The 20,858-nt window shown below is 53.7% G+C and overlaps 1 protein-coding gene across 4 annotated transcripts; it reads left to right on the forward strand.

The window, feature by feature from the left end:
• Positions 1-18: 18 nt before the first annotated feature.
• Plcd3 (phospholipase C delta 3) lies at positions 19-19,293 on the forward strand. Of its 4 annotated transcripts, none has more exons than XM_071603402.1 (15): positions 19-299; positions 10,526-10,687; positions 10,764-10,992; positions 11,457-11,586; positions 12,502-12,730; positions 13,010-13,211; positions 13,391-13,535; positions 14,471-14,623; positions 15,646-15,792; positions 15,888-16,050; positions 16,828-16,944; positions 17,549-17,715; positions 17,964-18,099; positions 18,214-18,363; positions 18,511-19,293. In XM_071603402.1, the coding sequence occupies exons 1-15, from the start codon at positions 149-151 to the stop codon at positions 18,597-18,599; spliced, it is 2,370 nt and encodes a 789-aa protein (XP_071459503.1). In that variant the 5' UTR covers positions 19-148; the 3' UTR covers positions 18,600-19,293. The 4 variants fall into 4 exon arrangements, with proteins under 4 accessions (XP_071459503.1, XP_071459504.1, XP_071459505.1 ...); XM_071603403.1 differs by having other exon boundaries at positions 15,900-16,050; XM_071603404.1 differs by having other exon boundaries at positions 15,993-16,050.
• Positions 19,294-20,858: the final 1,565 nt, after the last annotated feature.

Below are 20,858 nucleotides of genomic sequence, written 5' to 3' on the forward strand. Positions count from 1 at the left end.
GGTCTCCTCCTCCCGACTCTCCCGGCGCCGCTAAGTTTCTTCGCTCGGGACCGCGCAGAGAGCCGGGGCCGGGCACGAGCGGTGTCTCCGCTGGTGTGTCCCCGAACGCAGACCCCGGGCCCGGCCCCGGCCCCGGCCCCACCACGCCATGCTGTGCGGCCACTGGAGGAGGTGCCGCCGCCTGCCTGAGGAGCCTCCGGTGCCGGCCCAGGTCTCCGCGCCCCTCGCGCTCCAGCCCTCGCCAGCGTCTCCGGACGGCGGCACCAAGAGGCCCGGTCTGCGGGCGCTGAAAAAGATGGGTCAGTGACACGCAGCGGGAGTTCAGGGGGGGCTCGGACTGTTCCCTGGGCTCGCTCCGGGAGGAGCGGGATGTTCCGGGCAGTCACTTCTGGGATTCCCAGGCGGCATGGGGCTGGGAAGCAATGGTGAAGATTGTATGCACCGTCTCAACTGGGGGTCGCACCTGGGGTCACCCGAGGTTCCTTGGCTGAGCCAGGCATCCAGGATGTCCTCGCCACCAGGAGGCGCCCGCGGGGCGTGTCACCAGAGTGTGAATTTGGGCATGGGACGAGGATGGGGTTCCCGGGGACAGGGAAGTGGAGGGGGAGATAAAGGTTTGGAGTGTCCTTCACCCGGCTCTCTTCTATGGGTTCCCAGGACATCCAGGGTTCTTGGCGGCCCTTGGGAAGGATGAGGTGTCTGAGGCCGGTTCTGTGAAAGAGAGTGGCCTCCCAAGAGAACTCCAACTCTAGCGACACAGTACTGGCAGGACTGTGGTAACCAGGGAGAACACTGTCAGAAAGCCCAAGTTCCCAGCTCAGACTTAAGGGAAGTCACTAGTTCGGAAGGAATGTAACTGGCATATTAAGCATGTTTCAGAAACAGCCAGACACAGGGTGACTTACACATGCAATCATACAATCCTCTGCACCTTCCTGAGAGGTAGGAGGTGTAATCCTCATTTCACAGGTGAGGAAACTGACTCAGAGAGGTCAAGGAATTTGGGATCACATAGTGAATGAAGGGCACCCAGGCTGTGCTCCAGCACACCACTGGCACCCTCAGAGTATGGGTGAAATGAGACTTATTGAGGTGAGGGCTTTGAATAATAAGGGGGGAATAGATGAGAGCATTTTATAAAAGTAAAGTACTTTACTAGAGAACTGCCACTGGTAGAGCAGTTAGTGACAGAGGGATCAGGCATAGAACTAGGGAAAGACAGGGCAGAAAAACAGGGCAGCCCAGAAACACTGGGGCCAATCTTCAGGCAGAATTCAGATGTCCCAGTTACCAGCCTTGCCTTCCCTCCAACACTGCGCCCTTCTCTCACTCATTCCACCTGAATTTATTGGGCACAGACTATGATCTGAACACTGCTTTATTTGCCAAGACCTGCCCTACGCACTCCCATCAATAATGCATGTGTCCAGCATTTATTGTGTGCTCTGCCCCTAGAGAGCTGAGCATATCAGCAAACAGGTCAGACAGTGGAAGTAAGAATGAGACCCAGAAAGGAGTGGGGTAAATATAATGTTAGGGAGCCAGTGAGGGCCCTGCTACACCCCAAAGCTGGAGGGTGATTGGAATGGAAAAGGGAGAAGCAGGTGGGGGGGGGGGAGAAACTATTCACAGCTTCTCCCTGTGGAGTTACAGACCCTATTTGGAAGGCAGTAGGAACCCCAGAAAGTTCTCAGGCAGGAGTTATATGGCAGTGGATGGAGAAAGCCAGGGCGGAACAAGGGGACCCATAGGAGGAGTAGCTGGGGAAAGGTGTCGGAGCTCAGACTTGGGCTAGTGCAGGGGTGTGGGTTCAAGAAGCCCCTATTAGGTAGACAAGGGGGCTCTGTGATGCGCCGTCTGGAAGGCGTCTCTGGTTAGGTGGTACCATTCTCTGGGCTAAAAAGCAGTGTGATTTGGGGATAAGGCATGGCCATGGTAAGGGGATCCACTGCCAAGACAGCCAAGGTTTTTATTTGTTTGGTTGGTTGGTTTTGGTACCAGGGATTGAACCCAGGGGTGCTTAACCACTGAAACACATCTCCAGCTCTTTTGATATCTTATTTAGAGACAGGGTCTCACCAAGTTGCTCAGGACCATGCTAAATTGCTGAGGCTGGCTTTGAACTTGTGATCCTCCTGCCTCAACCTCCTGAGCCACTGGGATTACAGGCATGTGCCAGTGTACCCTCCAAGGGCTATCAAGGAGCCAAAGAAGTGGAGTCAGCCCCTGATGGGGGTATGGATGCCAAGGGAAAATATAGTTGAGGCCACTGCACACCTGGCTGCCTCTGTCCATCAGTAGGCCAGGTGCTGGCCATGGCTGCAGCAGTGGTTGACAGAGACTTGCCCTAGGGAGCTTGGATGCTAGTGGATGCATAATTATTAGCCTAACTCAGCACCCAACATCTGAGTAAGGCTGCACAGGCGCTCTGGGCACCTCACAAGGGTGACACTGTCAGGAACTATGTTGAGAATTGGAATGTCATCTTGGCCACCCTCCCTCCTCACACTGGTTCATCCTGCTGAGTGACTGCTGAGTGATCCCTGAGAGGAATGTAGGTCTGTAGGGACAGCCCCTATCAAACCCCACTGAGCCCAAGGACAGGGTGGAGACAAGACCCAGGTGTCCTGGGGCTTAGTGCTTCAGGCCATGGGGGACAAGGCCTAGGCCTACCACACAAGTAGCTTCCACTACCACCAGAGCCTCTGCCCCTCCCAAGAAGAGCCTACCCCCTGCTCTTCCTCCGCCTTCACCACACCCCTTAGGCTAAGAGAACTGATCTTATTTCAGATCAGGTCAGGGAACTAGGGCAGGGAGTGGCTCAGAGGGACCCAAGGGAAAGAATATTTCTTCGGACCACACAAGGGAGAATGAAGCTAACCGGGGAGGACTCCCCTCCTCCCCAATGGGAGCATCCCCAGCCCAGGGCTGAGCCCTGGCTTGGCCGGGAATATGCAGAGGTGGGAAGACAGCCTAGGGAACCCCTTGCTGGTGATCCCACTTAGTCCTCTGACATCCCTGTGGGAAAGTGCCCTTCTTGGTGACAAGTGAGAAACTTGAAATGGGAAGGAGTGAAGCCCCCACCCAAGACTGCGCAGTTAAGAGCTTCTGCCTGTGCCACAGCCTGGGTGCCATGATGCTCTCTGTTATCAAATGAATAAATATTAATTAACACCAGGTGCTCCTGGAGTATTAATCACCTTTGCTCACAATCATATGAGGTAGGCGGTACCCGGAGTCTCCTTTTACAAATAAGGAAGCTGAGGCTCAGAGAGGATCTATAACTCACCCAGGTTCAAAGCTGGGTGTAGCTGAGAGATTTGAACCCCGGTCCAGGCTCCTAAGACAATTGAAAGAGAAGCTTCCACCTGGCGAGGGCCTGCTGCTGCTGTCTCCAAAGTGGCCGGCCAACCTCCAGAGGTCCTCCTAGGTTTTTTGTTTTTGTTTGTTTTCCTTTGTGGTGCTGGGGGTGCAACCAGGGCCTCACACATGCTAGGCAAGTGCTCTACCACTGAGCTACACCCCAGCCTATGGGACATGCTTATACTAAAAAAGCATTTGTCGTTTTCCTGAAATTCACATTTAACTGCTGCCCTGAGTTTTATCCAGCAGTCCCAGCTCCCCAGAGCCCTGTCTGCGCCTGTGCCCTGATGCTCCGCCCTGACCCCTAATCCTCCCAGCGGGCAGAGGACTGAGTAGGCACAATCCTGTTCCGTCCTCTCCATGTCTGCACCCACCCCTGGGCTCTCTCGATGGCCCATCTAGGATGTCTCCTGCAGGGTGAGTGGGACTGTCATTGGTGGGGTTGGCAAGTGGGGGTCTCCACAGTGACCCCCAAGCCTGGTAGGTGCTGGCTTGGAGGTGGAAAGGGCTGGGTAGCCCTCCAGGCTAAGCAGGGGCATCCTAAGCATGGGCTGGCTTTCTCATGTCCAGTGGCCCCCTCACCTTTTCCCTGCCCCCAGCCTCACCTCTGCCACCAACAGGCTTCATGCCTCTTCTGGCCCCACCGGGAAGGTGCTGCTACCTCCATGTAGCTGGCATGCTCAGGGGGCGCACCACCCACCCTTCCTGCCTTTGTTTATTCTTCCAAGAATGCTGTGGACACTGGTGCTCCCTGCCTCCAGCCTGGGTGTGGCTGCCAGCTGGAATGAGGGGGACAGGGCTGCCTGCTGACTAAGGGGCCAAGGTGGGAAGGTGTTTGGGAACCTGTCCTTCTGTGTGTCCTCTCCCAGCATTTCCTGGGGCCGGGCACCAGGAAACGCTGCTCATTTCCTGCCCTCGGCCTTGGCACAAACTCTGTTCCCTGCATGTCTCGAATTCCTGCAGGAGCCCTGGGCACCCTTCCTGAGTGTGCACTGGCTCTCACACACACACTGCCTATTTCCCTCCCCAACATTTCCCCCATACACACACCCCTATTTGCACATACCCTGACTGGAGACCAACCCCTCCTTACACACCCTGCCCTCTGCATACCACCCCTGTTACACAGCCAGAACAACACAATGCCCCTGCCACTTTCCCAGGCCTATGCTGGCCTGCCAGCACCCTACACGGCCACCTCTGCACCCACCCTGGCCTTAGATGACCTGCAATATTTTCAAGTGCACAGCTTGCCCTCTCTGAGCTTCAGTGGCTCTCCTAAGACTGCCCTGGTTATTGAGGCAGTCTCTGGCTGTTGGCTCTGGCCACCTAGGCGAACGACAGAGACCCCAGATCATAGGGCCTGGTGAAGGCCAAAGTTAGAAATGCTAGGCCATGGGCTTCTCTGGGGCCGAGATGAGCAGTGGGCTCAGGGAAGGTATCTGAGCCCCTGGGGCTCAGTGGGCGGGAGGAACCTCATCCTGTCCAGAAGAGGACCAGTATGGAGCCCCCGGGTATGAGGAAGGCAGCTGCCTCTTCCCTTCTGGGGCACCACTCACCTCCAGAGCCTGCCCCAGGTCCTGTCTTCGTTATTATTTGCACCTACTATGGGCCAGGCCCTAAACTGAGTGCCTCGTGCCTTTTCTCATTTATCCCCAACTTGATCGAACTCTACCATTCACCTACCGGTGACCATAGAGGGGTTGGCTAGATGTTCTTTGCCTCTTTAGCAGCTTTTGTTATTATTTATTTGTTTGTTAATTTTCTTTTGTGGTACAAGGGATTTAACTCAAGAGCACTCTACCTCTGAACTACATCCCCAGCCCTGTTTTTTATTTTATTTTGAGGCAGGGTTTCACTAAATTGTGAAGCTGGCCTCTAACTTACTTTCTTTCTCTCTCTCTCTCTCTTTTTTTTTTTTTGTACGAGGGATTGAACTCAGGGGCACTCAACCACTGAGCTACATTCCAGCCCTATTTTGTATTTTATTTAGAGACAATTGCTTAGCGCCTTTCTGTTGCTGAGACTGGCTTTGAACTCAATCCTCCTGCCTCAGCCTCCCAAGGCATTAAGATTGCAATCATATGCCCCCAAGCCCACCTGGCCTCCAACTTTCGATCTTCCTGCCTCAGCCTCCTCAGTTGCTGGGATTACAGGCATGTGCCACTGCACCAGGTTAGCAACTTTTATTATTAAGATATTAATCCATGCTGAATGCAGTGGGCAAACCTATAATCCCAGTGATTTGGGAGACTGAGGCAGAAAGATCACAAGTTCACAGTCAGCCTCAGCAACTTGGTGAGATCCTTTCTCAAAATAAAAAAATAAAATGAGCCAGGCGCATGGCACACTCCTGAATTCCTACCAGCTCAGGATGCTGAGGCAGGAGGAACATGAGTTCAAAGCCAGCCTCAGCAACGTCAAGGCGTTAAGCAACTCAGTGAGACCTTGTCTCTAAATAAAATACAAAAACAGGCTGGGGATGCGGCTCAGTTGTTGAGTGCCACTGAGTGCAATCCCCAGTACCCTTCCAAAATATAAAAACGAAATGGACTTGAGTGTAGCTCAGTGGTCAAGTGCTTGCCTAGCATGTGCTAGAATTCAGTCCTTGGCACCACACACAAAAAATGAGAAAGAGACAGGGGAGAGACAAATCCCAAACCTTACAGCAAAAACTAAATCAGTCTTCATCATTGAAATCATGGATGAGACAATGCCTGACACATAGCAGTAACAGTAATAGGTAACATTCATTGGACCTTTAGCCACGGTGAGCTGGGCACAGTCACACACACCTATAATCCTAGTGACTCTGGAAACTGTGGTGGGATGATGGAAAGTTTGAGGCCAGCCACAGAAACTTTGCAAGACCCTGTCTCAAAATCTTAAAAAATTAAAAGGGCTGGAGATGAAGCTCAGGGGTAGGGCACCCCGGGTTCAGTCCCAGTCCCCCCCCCCAGGATTAATTCATATACTACATTATGCATCCATTTAAAGTATGCAGTGGGGCTGGGGATATAGCTCAGTTGGTAGAGTGCTTGCCTCCCATGCATAAGGCCCTGGGTTCAGTCCCCAGCACCACACACAACCAACCACACACATACACACACACACACACACGCACAAGTAAAGTATACAGTGGTTTCTGGTATATTATTAAATGTTTAAAATAGGGGTAAAGTGCTGGGCATTGTGGTGCACACCTGTAATCCCAGGCAAGAGGATCACAAGTTCGAAGCTAGCCTCAGCAACTTAGCAAAACCCTATCTCAAAAAATTAAAAGGGCTGGGGATGTGGCTCAGTAGTTAAGTGCTCCTGGATTCAATCCCTGGTACCACAAATAAAAATAAAAAGGACCGCAGATGTAGCTTAGTGGTAAAGCACCCCTGGGTCAATCCCCAGCTTAAAAAAAAAAAAAACTGATAAAATAGATATAACATAAACTTGACCATTCTAACCATTTTTATGTGGCCAATTCACAGGCATTAATTATAATAGGTGCAACCACCACTATTACCTATTCCCAAGACTTTTAATACAGCCCCAAACAGAAACTTTGTAATAATTAAGCAGTAACCCCCACCTTCTTTCCTCCCCCAGCCCCTGGCAACCTCTACTTTCTGTCTGAATTTGCCTCTTCTGAGAGCCTCAAATACGTGGAATCACCCACTGCTTATCATTTTGCGCCTGGCTTTTTTCATGTGGCATTGTGTTTTGGGGGTTCATCTGAATTGCAGCATGTGTCAGATTTCCTAAGGCTCAGACTTCCTAAGGCTGAGCGACACATGTTGTGTGCATATTGCCACATTGTGCTTATCCATTCATCTGGGATGGACAGTTGGGCTGTCCCCACTTTCTGGCTATTCACCCTCATTTTTGCTGCTATTATTTCATAATTATTCCTTCACCCACTCTGTCAAGAGTGGCCTTGGGCCTAGCCTCAGGTCAGATAGAAAAACCCACAGACAGAGGAGGTGGGGGGCTTATGCACCTGTTCAGGGCCCGCAGGAATGAGGTTGGGGCAACACCTGTGAATTTGGGCCTGGACGGACCTACAGATGTTTCCTGGGTGGCTAAGTAGAGAGCGAGCCAGGCCCTCCTGCTGACCTTGCCTCTTGTGTCTGCTGGCCCCGCCCTTGCTCCTGGACAGCCTCACTGCCCATGGTTTAGAAGACTCCCAGCCCCAGGACTCAGCCCCAGGCCCAGCCTGTGTTGAACCTCATTCTGTTCGACCTTTCCTTTGGCTACACACCTAATGTGTAGTTAGAGAGGTTTGGGGACCATGTGATTCAGAGGCCAGTGCCACTTGGGTGGGCAGCCTGGAATGTTACCCCTCTTCTCTACTCAGCAGGCTCCAAGGGAGCTGGGGGCAAAGGCCTGGAGTAGCAGCCCGCTCCATGTGAAAACCTGCCAGGGGGCATCTGGCACATGGGCTGCCTGTCTTTGTGGCCTGTTTGCAGAAAGCTCTGGACAAAACAGAAGCTGAGTGACTCACCTCCATTTCCGGCCTTAGTCATTCACCAGCCCCCTCCCCACCCCCATAGACTTGGAGGACTGGCCGGTTAGGGGAGGTGGCCTTGCTGCAGAGCCTTTCCCAGGGCTGAGGGGGTGGAGTGGGCCAGTCATAGTGGCACTGCAGGTTTCCCTGACCTGCTCCCCATGTTGTTTCTCAGGAGAGAATTCAGAGGTCGCCTGAGTGTGGTGGGAAGCCTGCAGCGCAGGGGGTGTCTGGCTCTTTGAATGGAAAGAGGAGGAGAGTTCCACCTCCCTTTCCTGACCAGGGGGCGGGCAAGTGGGTGCTGACCCAGAGGGTCAAAGTCAAGTCTCCAAGAAATCTCTTGGAGCTGTGAGGGCCCCAGCAGGTACCCTTTCTTGGGTACAAGAAGGGCAGGTTTCTCCTGCCCCTGAGATCCTGCTTCTCTGTGACCCTCAAAGCCATAAGGGAAAATTTTTAAATACAGATGCCCAAGCTGTACCCCACACCTGCTGTATCAGCGTCTCTGCACCCCCAGGTGATTCCATGCTCAGCTAATACTCAGAAACCCTGTCAAGCCTCTGCCTTGAGCTCAGGAAAGACTGGGCAGGACTGGGATAGAGTGCAATTAGCCCCCAACTGTAGGCCTTTCTATAAACGCTAGTGCTTTGGGGAGGAAATAAGACCTCATTCTGCCCTCAAGCCTGATAAATTTCCCTGAAATTACAATATAGGGTTTTTTGTTTTTTGTTTTTTAATGGTTAATTAAAGGAAAAGGTACTCTTGGTCAGGAAGGGAGAACTGCCGTTTGAGGACAAATCAAAGAAGCCTTCCTGGAGGAGGTGAGGGACTGAGCCTTTCCTTGAAGGACTCAGCTACTAGTAAGAGAAAGAAAAAAGATCCCACAAACAGTCCAAGAGATGATGCAAATCTCCAAAGAGATTTAGATTAGATTTATACCTTTTTTTTTTTTTTTTTTTTGGTACTGGAGATTGAATCCAGGGGTGCTTTACCACTGAGCTACATCTCCCTTCTTTTTTATTTTGAGACTGGGTCTTGCTAAATTGCTGAAGCTGGCCTTGAACTTACAATCCTCCTGCCTCAGCTTCCCTAGTGGCTGGGATTACAAGCATGTGCCACTGTGCCAAGACTGATTCCTTAGGTCAGAGTTTGCAACTGGACCTTATTAAAAGAAGGAGCCGGGCACAGTGGCCAGTGCATGCTTAGGAGGCTGAAGCAGGAGAATCACAAATTTGAGGCTAGACTGAACAACTTAGCGAGATCCTGTCTCAAAATAAAATTGAAAAGAAGAGCCGGGTACGTGGCTAAGTGGTGGAGTGCTTGCCTAGCATGTGTGAGGGGCCCTGGGTTCAATCCTGGGTTATTTTTTCTTAAAAAAAAAAAAAAGGGAGGCAGAGAGGCATGTGGAGTTTTGTTTGGCTCACAGTGATTTTGGTTTTTTGTTTTTCCAATCTGATTTGGTTGCCAACATTAAAAAATGTGGAGGCTTCACATCCAGGTCCAGATTCCCGTTCTCTGGAAACTCTGGGCCCTCATCCCTCCTGGCTGTCCCCCTCCCTCCACAGGGTGTGGACTCTCCTGTGGCTTGGTTCCCACTTGTCCTATTGTCCTCTGGCTCATAACCCTTTGGTTTCGGACTTATGCTGAGAGGGTTCAGAGCTGGCGCCACAGGGCCAGGCAGTGTATTCAGGGGCGTAGAGCCCTGAGTTTTGGATTTTTTTTTTTTACTAAATTTTGGATTTTACAATAGGTATTATTGTGGTTCCCATTTTATAAGTGGAGAACACGAGGCTTAGAGCAGTCACAGGTTAATGCCACCAGGGCTGGGTAACCGGAAGGTAACAGAGTTGGGACCTCCTGCCCCAGACCCCTGAATTTAAATTCTGCTCTTTTACCACCTCTCACAGCCCAGGGTGGCTGCGGCAGTGAGAGGAAGAAGAGGGCAGAGCAGGACAGTGTAGTGCAGTGGTTCCCTGGTACCTGGAGATCAGCCAGGCAGGGATGGTTCTGGGGTTGTTGGTCTGTGTCTCTAGTGACAGATGGCCTCTGCTATCCTCCCTTGTCTTGGGAAGGCAAAAGTGAAAAGCTTGGGTTGTAGCAAGAGAGATTTAGATTAGATAAGACTATTTTCCTAATGGCCACTAGTTTCACCTCAAGGAACTTGCTACTGGTGGCAGATTCTGGGCTTGAAGGCTTTGATAGAGTGGTAGCAAAGGGGCTGGGGTTGTGGCTCAGTGGTAGAGTCCTTGCCTGGCATGTGTGAGGCACTGGGTTCAATCTTCAGCACCGTATCAAAATAAATTTAAAAAAGTAAATGTGTTGTGTCCATCTACAACTAAAAAAATATATTAAAAAAAAAAAAAAAGTAGTAGCAAAAAGGGTGACCTTTAGTGTCCCAGGCACTGCCTGAAGGTTGTTATGTGCTCAGGGATTGCAGAGGCCCCTGCTCAGAAGGGAGGATGATGGGCGGTGTTTGGGGCCTCAAAGCCAAAAGCCAAGTGCAGTGATGGCGACTTGTTAGAATGAAAAGAGGGTCAGGGAAGCTCACTGACAGGGCTCAAGAGAGAGGGAAGGAAGACCGAGCGGACCAGCTGGGGAGAGGCAGGTGGGAGCTTCTGGCCGGGACGCTGCCTGGCCGGGTCCAACGTTCCAGGTCCCTCCCCGCAGGCCTGACGGAGGACGAGGACGTGCGCGCCATGCTGCGGGGCTCCCGGCTCTGCAAGATCCGCTCACGCACGTGGCACAAGGAGCGGCTGTACCGGCTGCAGGAGGACGGCCTGAGCGTGTGGTTCCAGAGGCGCATCCCTCGTGCGCCATCGCAGCACATCTGTGAGCAGGCCAGGGGGTGGCACCCGGTGGGCGGCGGGGACGGTCTCGGGCACCACCTGACCCCGCTTGCCCGCAGTCTTCGTGCAGCACATCGAGGCTGTCCGCGAGGGGCACCAGTCCGAGGGCCTGCGGCGCTACGGGGGCGCCTTCGCACCTGCGCGCTGCCTCACCATCACCTTCAAAGGTCGCCGCAAGAACCTGGACCTGGCGGCACCCACCGCCGAGGAGGCCCAGCGCTGGGTGCGTGGCCTGGCCAAGCTGCGCGCGCGCCTCGATGCTATGAGCCAGCGCGAGCGGCTTGACCAATATCCTGCTGGTGCTGGAAGGGAGGACCGGTCCCTTAGGGAGCCCCAGTCCCCAAGGAAGCCATGGTCCTGCCTTTATTTAGGTCTGAGATAGGGCCTCTAGTCTTTGGAACTGAGTGGGGACACTCACCATGGCCTGGCTTGGGCTGAGTTGCCACCAAGGAGGAAGGCAGTGCCCCTCCTCAGGGAGGATGAAGGACCTTTTAAAGATGGAGACGCCTTCTGGTTTGGGGGAGCCCAAGTCCCATGCAGAAGACATTGCTACAGAGATCAGGGAGTCCACAGGCTGGATAGAAAGTGAAGTCTGGGTCGGGGAGGGAGGGAAAAAAAAAAAAAAAAAAGAAAGTGAAGTCTGTACCCCAGAGCCCCCAGACCCAGGCGGTGGTGAGTTATGGGTCAGTTGCCTGCCACTGGGGGGGGGGGGGGGACCCAGTCTGTTGCTGGTATTTCCTGAGCACCCACACCTGGATCCACTCCTACCTGCACCGGGCAGACTCGAATCAGGATAGTAAGATGAGCTTCAAGGAAATCAAGAGCCTCCTCAGGATGGTCAACGTGGACATGAATGACATGTATGCCTACCGCCTCTTCAAGGTGAACCCTGGCCCCTCAGGCTCTGCCACCACTCTGCTGGTCCCAGCACCCCTCCCTGCTGTGGCTTTTTTAGAGGGAGTCTGCTCTCCCTGCAGAAAAGCAACATCTGGGCCTAGTTACTCTTTCCCCTCCCCCTGGCCACTGGGCCAGGATGGGACTAGGAGTGGTGAACCAGAACTTTTCTCATCCTCAGGCAGAGCCCAGGGTTGGGTGGCACTGCCCTAGCCCTCTGAAGTGAGCAGCAAAGCTGCTTTCATGTCTCAGCCTGCAGGGCGCCTTTGTACCTGTAACCATGCGTGGCTTAGACACAGGAGCACAGGCGGGAGTTGGTTTGCAGACACCTGGGCGCACACACCCTCCTCCATGTAGGACCCTGCACTGAGGCATGTGTGGCCCCTCCACATGTGCCTGTGTGGGAACACTGTCTCAGGGCACATTGGGGTAGCTGTCCATGTGTGGAAGTGATCAGGGCACACAACAGACACCTGTGTAGGGGCTGTGACCAAACTGTGACTCTAGAAGATAAGAGAGCCTGTGGCACCTATCTATAGCCCAACACTGCACCTGAACTACTCTGCGAATTTTCACTTATTGCACACTCCCCAAGTGTGAGTGTGTGAGTGTGGTGATGGTTATGGTTGTATGTGCACCTGGAGGGGCCCTGTGGCACCAGGGCTGAGCCCTGCCCCAGGATCATTATTTTTCCTCCCACATCTTGGGGAGAGACACTGAACCCAAGACCCTGCTACTCTGCAGTTCCCTGGCTGTGTGACCAGAGCCTTGCTCTTAGTTTCTCCACCTGTGGAATGGGGATCATTGCCTTCCCAGCTGAGATGGGTCTTGGGGTGGGACAGTGGGGTCAAGTCCTCCTTCCATGTGGCTTCTGTTGAGTATCCTCCCATCCTGGCTCTCCAGGAGTGTGACCATTCCAACAATGAGCGCCTGGAGGGAGCTGAAATTGAGGAGTTCCTGCGGCGGCTGCTGAAGCGCCCGGAGTTGGAGGAGATCTTCAGTCGATACTCAGGCGAGGACCGTGTGCTGAGTGCCCCTGAGCTACTGGAGTTCCTGGAGGACCAGGGTGAGGATGGCGCCACCCTGGCCCGTGCCCAGCAGCTCATCCAGACCTATGAACTCAATGAGACAGGTGGGTTTGGGGAGCTCAGCCCAGTCTCGCTCCCTGACCGCTCTGGGTTCCCAGCCAAGGGGCTCTGCCATCTCGGGCAGGTCACCTTGACTCGCAGACTCAGACTGCACATCTGTATCCTGGCATTATAATGTGTCTGCCTCACAGGGTGTGGTGGAAGACTAAATGGCTTGTGTCTGCAGTCTAGTCAGTAGGTGCTCTAGTTGTTATTACAGGGGTATTTGGGTCTGGACACGGAAGCCCCTGTGGCCTAATGCTCTTTCCTGCCCTTTTCTGTAGCCAAGCAGCATGAGCTGATGACACTGGATGGCTTTATGATGTACCTGCTGTCACCCGAGGGGGCTGCCCTGGACATGGCTCACACGTGTGTGTTCCAGGATATGGGCCAGCCTCTTGCCCACTATTTCATCTCCTCTTCTCACAATACTTATCTGACTGACTCTCAGATTGGGGGGCCCAGCAGCACGGAGGCCTATGTTAGGTACTGCAGCACGGAGGCCTATGTTGGGGGGGGGTCAACACATTTGGGAGCCCAGCTTAGGGAGGGATATGGGGCTCAACCCCTATGCTGGGCTTCCAAGTACCTCCCTGGCTCAGCCTGACTGTTGCCTGGCTCTATGGCATCCACACAACACCTTGCCCATCCATGTGTCTGTCCAGGGCCTTTGCCCAGGGATGCCGCTGTGTGGAACTGGACTGTTGGGAAGGCCCAGGAGGGGAGCCTGTCATCTACCATGGCCACACACTCACCTCCAAGATCCTCTTCCGAGACGTGATCCAAGCCGTGCGTGACCATGCCTTCGTGGTGAGCCCTTAGGACCCCATACCCAGCCCCAGAGCCTTCCCAGTGACCCTCATCCCATTCATACACTAGCTACCCTTAGTCCCTGTCTAGAGAGCCGCTTATTCACCAAGTGCTGCTGGGAAAACTGGCCAGTGGGAAAGAATAAAGCTGGACTCAGTGCTCCCTCCTCCTACCTTCACGGTTAACGCATGTATTAACATCACGAAATTTCCAGAAGAAACCTTGGGGCCAGCAACTAGGGTAGCTGAGACAGGAGAATTGCCAGTTTGAGGACAGCTTCAGCAACTTAGTAAGACTCTGTCTCAAAAAAAAAAAAAAAAAAAAAAATTAAAAAGGGTTGGGGATGTGGCTCAGGGGTTAAACACCCCTAGGTTCAATCCCCGGTACCAAAAAAGAAAAAGAAAACCTTGAGGGTAGGAAAGAGAATTTTAATCATGACTTCCAAAGAGTAAGCCATAGGAGAATCTCAGAGTAGCATCTACATAGTATTGCAACTCCAAGATATACAGACCTCAGGGCTGGGGACATGCTCAGGGGTGGAGCACCTCTGGGATCAAGCCTCAGCACCAAAAAAAAAAAAAAAAAAAAAAAAATCAAGTTATACGGTCCTATCAAATAATGGTGGGACATTGCAATATAGTTGACACAGTAAATGTCATGGACGCACAGAGCATTTATAAAAGAACTCCATTCCTGCAGTTGCCCTCAGTGTCCCAGACTGTCCACCCCTTCCCCGAGGCACAGATCTAACTGGTCTGCTGATACATACTGGCCCCATGTGTCCCACTTCCCATGGATTTGATCTCTCTACACGGGTTCTCCAGAGCTCTGCCTTTGCCTTCCTGTCCTAAAGGAGTTGGGGGCCAGATGTAGAGGAAAGGTAGTGACTGAGGGAGAATCAGTGGCTCTAAGCAGCTGCTCTTCTTGCTCCCCAGTTGTCCCCATACCCTGTCATCCTGTCCCTTGAGAACCACTGCGGGCTGGAGCAGCAGGCTGCCATGGCTCGCCACCTTCGAACCATCCTGGGAGACATGCTGGTGATGCAGGCGCTAGACTCCCAGAATCCTGAGGAGCTGCCGTCGCCAGAGGTGAAGCTCCCAGAACCCCCAGCCTGGGAGGGAGGAGGGTCTGACTGGTGTCCACCACCCAGCCCTGCTCATGTCACCTCTCTGGTTCAGGACCCCTCACTTCTGCTTTAACCTTTCCCTGTTTCTCGGGTCACCTGATACCTGCCACTCATCTGTCCCTGTGCTGGGCTCTAGCTCTCCATGTCGGATTAGACACAACCCATCCCCTTAGCTTACTCAGAGCCCTCCTCACCGGGTGCTGCCCTGCCCAGCTTTGTGTCTCTGCCCACAGAGTCCCAGCCACCTGCACTCACCAAGCGCCACCTGCTTAGAATTCCAGCCCAGCGTCCCCCGCCCTTCCCTGGACCTTAGGAGCCTCCTCAGCCCTCTGGCCAGAGGCCTTCCTCCCTTCCCCCAAGCCCCAGAGCATCTGATCTGCTCTCTTAGGACGTGTAACCTTTACAGCTTCTGACAGATTCTTTTCTTCCTCCCAGTGCCAAATATGTAGGAATGTTGACTCACCTTTGTGTGTGGGTGAGATTTGATTTTGTTATTAGTATGAAAATAACATACATAGGGTAAAAGAAAAACCAAACTATACAAAGGGTATACAATGAAAAAATGGGTCGTCTTCTACTCAGGCTCACCCCATTCTATTCCACAATCCTTCCAGAATATTCACGTGCATACACACCTATGTATATAACTTCTCTTTTAAATGTTACACAAAAAGGCTCATGTCATTACATGTTCTGCTCACTTCTTTCTTGAAAGATCCATTTAGAAGAGGATCCCTTCCCTTTCAGGCCTTAGCTGTCCTGTTTGTATCTGCTGCTGCGTGGTATTCTGATGGAGGGAGGCACCCTATTAGCTGTACCTGTTGATGGCCTCATAGGTTATTCCTTATTTTTTCCTATTAGCCACATTGCTCACCTGTCTCCTTCCTGTGCCCAACCCTATCAGTCTCAGTGGTGGCTGAATGGCTGACCACCAGCTGCTGTGAGGGGCCGGAGGGCTTCACCTGTCCATATTGTCCTCTATAGAAGCTGAAAGGCCGGGTCCTGGTGAAGGGGAAGAAGCTACCAGCTGCACACATGGAGGATGGCCGAATTTTATCAGACAGGGAGGAGGAGGAAGAGGAGGAAGAGGAGGGGGAAGAAGCCGCAGAGGTTGCAGAGCAGAGACGGAAGGTGAGCCATCCTGGGTGGACCAGTGGACTGGCAGGGGCTGAGGTTGGGATGGGGAGGTGGCACTAGGGGGCTCCAGCCAGGGGCCCCCACTACAGCTGGTCTCCCAGGCCAAGCAGATCTCCCCAGAGCTGTCAGCCCTGGCTGTGTACTGCTGGGCCACCCGCCTGCGGACCCTGAACCCTGGCCCTGGACCACCCCAGCCCTACCAGGTCAGCTCCCTCAGTGAGCGCAAGGCCAAGAAGTTCATCCGGGAGGCAGGTAGGAGCTGGAGATTCGGTGTCTCCCGGCAGGAGGGTGGTAGGACCCTGCAGGCTCTGGAGGGTCAGGGGGTATCCTGAAATTGGTCTGAAGAGATTGAGAAGACTGTGGGGGCCATAAGAGATCTGGACCCCAGAGAGGGGCTCTATTCAGGGAATGAGGGCCCAGCATGGAGCCAGGTGTGGATGGAGGAGAGAGCCACGAGCGGGAGAGGGCCTGTGTCTGCCTTCACAGAGCTCACAGCCCGGTAGTAAGCTAAACATAGATGGGTAATCAGTCAGGCCATCACGGGGGCTGGGGAAGTCCGACCTGAGTGGGTGAGATCAGAGAAGTCTTTTGGGAGCAGGTGAAGCTTGAGAAGATACCTCACCTGAAGGGCGAGGAGGAAGCAGCCTGGGGAAGAGGGGAAGGAATTTCCAGACAGGAGGAACAGGTTGTACATAGGCCCAGAGGCATGACCTATGGAAGGTTCCAGGAACCCAGAGTGTGGCTGGAGGATGTGGGCAGGATGAGTGATGAGTGGCAGGGGATCAGCCTGGGGCCAGGTGTTCCACGAGGGAGTCAGGAATGTGGGAATTATGGGTTGGGGCTGTAGTACCAGGCTGTGTCCCTGCCTGTTTGGCTTTCAGCAGCCTCCTGAGTTCCCTCTCACTCTAGGTCAGAGGGGAGTGGGAAGCTGGGATTGGGGGAGTTCAGCCTCTGTTTCCAGGAGGCTACAGGCACTGGGCAAGGACACCCCCAGAGTCTGTCACAGTCTTGGCCCAAACTCTGCCCTAGGGAACAGCTTTGTCAGACACAATGCTCGCCAGCTGACCCGTGTGTATCCATTGGGTCTGCGGATGAACTCGGCCAACTACAACCCCCAGGAGATGTGGAACTCAGGCTGTCAGCTGGGTGAGTAGGGGCCACGGGGGCCACAGGAGTGGGGCAGTCAGATGCCATTAGGTAGGTGTAGCCTCTGGGCAGCCACGGGAGGGGGCCACATAGCCTTCCAGAAGATAGAAATATGCATCCTGTTAACAACAATTATTTTAAAAGCTGTTTCTATAATTTTAGAAATTTAAAAGTGTGGGCACACACACCTGGCAGCCCTACTAAGTCAAGACTGACAGGGTTGGGCTCTGGAGGACACCGAGTCCTGCCAAAGGAGGGTAGCATGGTCCCTTTGGGGCTAGTTATGGAAACCCCAGGACTTCTCAGGCCCTGATTCTGACCCAGGCCTAGCCCTGAGAGTGGGGACCTTTCTAGCATCTCAGCCCAGCCCCACCATCCAGACTTGAGAGATAGCAGGGAGAAGGTATAGGTGACAGTAGGGTTGGGTCCCCTGGCTGCTATGATCCCCTTCCTGCAAGTCATGATGGGGGCAGATATCTCTGACCAGACAGTAGGATGCTGGGCCTCTGTGCAAAGAGCTGTGTCCTTTCTAGCCAAGTCACCTGAAACTGGGCAGTGAGGAGAGGGCCACTAAAAGCCCCTGCTTAATCCTGTTTGTCCACAGTGGCCCTGAACTTCCAGACACCAGGTTATGAGATGGACCTCAATGAAGGGCGCTTCCTCATCAATGGGCGGTGTGGCTATGTCCTGAAACCTGCCTGTCTACGGCAACCTGACACAACCTTTGACCCCGAATGCCCTGGACCTCCCAGAACTACTCTAACAGTCCAGGTCAGCAGCATGGACCAAAATCCAGCCTGGGGTCAGGGCTCATTCTGGAGAGGCACCAGTCGGAAGTAGAGGAAGACACAGGAGGCCAGGGCCGGCCTGGTGTGAGAGTAGCCTGAGTGTCTGTGTCCACACAGGCACGGTTGGCTCGCATGCAGATAGGGCCAGAGGCTTCCTGTCCTGGCAGGGGAGCAGGAGTGGGCATGGCCCTGTTAGGGGCCCGGTCAAAGCTCCCTGCCTCCCTTCCCCAGGTACTAACTGCCCAGCAGCTGCCCAAGCTGAATGCTGAGAAGCCCAGCTCCATTGTGGACCCCCTGGTGCGTGTGGAGATCCATGGGGTGCTCGCAGACTGTGCTCGGAAGGAGACCAGCTATGTGCTCAATAATGGTGGGCAGGTGGGCCCATGGGTGGGAGTGGGGGACAGACACAAACAGCAGAGGAGGGAGGCACAGGGCAGGCCCTAGGGCCAACTGGGCCCTGATAACTACACCTGTGCCCTAGGTTTCAATCCCCACTGGGGCCAGACCCTGCAGTTCCAGCTGCGGGCCCCAGAGCTGGTGCTGGTGCGGTTTGTGGTAGAAGATTATGATACCACCTCCCCCAATGACTTTGTGGGCCAGTTTACACTGCCTCTCAACAGCCTGAAGCAAGGTTGGTGGAAGCTGGTAGGGATGGAACTGGATGGAGTCCCAGCCTCAAGCCCTGTTCACCTTTGACCCTTGACTTCCCCATGTGGCCCTCCCTGAACCAGGCAGGAGTTGGGTCCAAGGATCTGATACCTGGCTGCTGTCCCTACAGGGTACCGCCACATCCACCTGCTTTCCAAGGATGGGGCATCACTGTCCCCTGCCACGCTTTTTGTCCACATCCACATCCAGCGCTCCTGAAGGACTAAAGGACCACTCCAGGGTTCTGCGGGTACCAGTCTGCACAGAGCCCTCTCTTCCCCCGGAGCGAGGACTAGTGGGAGCAACAGTCCCTCCAGCGCTCCCACCTGGCCGGCTCAGCAGCTGCTGACTTCACTGAGTCTGATGGCTACCCGGCCCCTCCTGGGCCACTAGCAGGGGATCTGTGCCCTTAAGACGCTCACTTGACATCAGTGGGCTCCAACCCTGGGGTCTTGAGATGGCTCCAGCTCCTCTGGTCCTCAGCCCACATCCTCATCATGACTTATAAGAAGGCAGGCCTGTAGCTGTCAGGAGACTTGGGAAGCAGGACACCTTTAAGCCCTCAGCTCTTCTGACCTCTGGCAGGGCCATCTGCCCCACAGAGCTGTCCCCCTATCCCCCACCCCAGGCATTAGCCTACCCTAAAGCCCTCCGGCCCCCAGGCTTTCCTGGCTGCCTCCTCCTGCTCTCCAACCTGAGCTTCTCCTCCCTTGGCTTCACTTCCTGGAGCAAGAAGGGAGTGTTGAGGTGGAGCCCTGGGGACACCTGGCAGTAGGTTTGTAACTTGTCACAGAAGAGCCCTGGAGAGGGGCTGGGGCTGTAGCTCAGTGGAGAGCGCTCGCCTAGCATGTGCAAGGCCCTGGGTTTAATCCTCAGGACCACTAAAAAACTATTAAAAAACAAACAAAAAAGCCTTGGAGAGGGCAGGGAGAGTGTCTGTTTTGAAAAATAAAGAAGCAAGTTTCCCTTACCACCCCCATGCCACAGCACCTCTGAACCACAACACTGGCCCCGAGGGACGGCTGCAGCGAGGGCCCCAGCAGGGCTTGGATTGTCTAAGATAGCCTGGAGTGGCTGTGGGAGATGCCATGGCTCAAAATAGCTCTGACCGCTGCGCTTGACTTAAAAGCTGCTTCGAGTATCACAAATCTGTCTGAAGACACTAATTCACAAGGTCACCCCACTCCCCTACCACATACCAGTGGCCTTAAATGGGGCACAGGGCAGTACTCTGAGGGAACCCCACTTTCCAGGCTCAGCTGGGTTCAGGACCCATCTGCTCAGTTGAGCACACCCCAAGAACAGGCAAACGGCCTCACAAATGAAAGTGTGGAAAGTGGCAGCGCTCTAGGCCACCTCTGTAACAATGCTGGGAGAGGAAGCAATATACCGGAGGACAGGATCCAGATAAAACCTGGGGCTCACGCCTGTCAAAAGAAGAAGTTTATGGGACTGTGGAGCTGTGGTATTTTAGTTTCCACCAGGCAACATCACCAGTACCGGACAAGGGCAGTCAGGAAGGTGGTTTCCACAGGGTGGGCTGGGCTAGGCCTTGAATTGGCCCCAAGGCCTATAGGAACCAAAACCCAAGGCTAGGCCAGTCTCTACCTCCCTTCAACCCCAGGAGTGCCCCCGATACTTTACCCTGGGCCACATCCCCAGCCCTTTTTATTTTTCATTTTGAGACAGGATTTCACTAAGTTGCTTAGGTCCTCCCTAACTGCTGGGGCTGGCCTCGAACTTGTGATCCTCCTGCCTTAGCTTCCAAGTCACTGGGATTACAGGTGTATGCCACCATGACCAGCCTGCTCCTGGTTCTTAATAGGAGAGGAGTTCGGTTCTGATAAATTGGAGTATCTGAAAGAGGATGACCAGAATCTGAAGGTGCCCAGAATGGATGGGCCAGGGACTGGTGCACACAGCTGTCAGGAAGACCAGATGGCCAACTTACAACCCAGGGCGCCAAATCTGAGACCAAATCCAGTTTGGTCTACAGGGGGGACACTTCTGTTCAGGGCCTGGCATGCACAGGCCCAGGGCTGAGCCCCCATCCTGCTTCTTGTCTCTGGTTTGGTGTTGCAAAAGGAAGGGTTGACAGCTAGGACAAGAGCCCAGAGCTGGGAAACCACATTGAAAGGGCCAATCCCTAAGGCTAGGAAGGTGACAGGAACTGAACAAATATGAATGGTGGAAGCAAAGAAGAAATCAGCTTTATTCTTTTTTGGGGGGGGCAGGGGTATTCAACCACTGGGCAAAATCCCCACCCTATTTTGTATCTTATTTAGAGACAGGGTCTCACTGAGTTGCTAAATGTGTTGCCATTGCTGAGGCTGGCTTTGAACTCGTGATCCTCCTGAGCCACTGGGATTATAGGCATGCACCACCGTGCCTGGCTGAAATCAACTTTATTCTTGGAAGTCCCTGAAGACCACCCATAGGGCTGTATTCTTCTAGCCAAAGCTCAGGGCAGGAATAAGG

Source organism: Marmota flaviventris, chromosome 17 (genome assembly GCF_047511675.1).
Source record: "Marmota flaviventris isolate mMarFla1 chromosome 17, mMarFla1.hap1, whole genome shotgun sequence".
Taxonomy (NCBI): domain Eukaryota; kingdom Metazoa; phylum Chordata; class Mammalia; order Rodentia; family Sciuridae; genus Marmota; species Marmota flaviventris.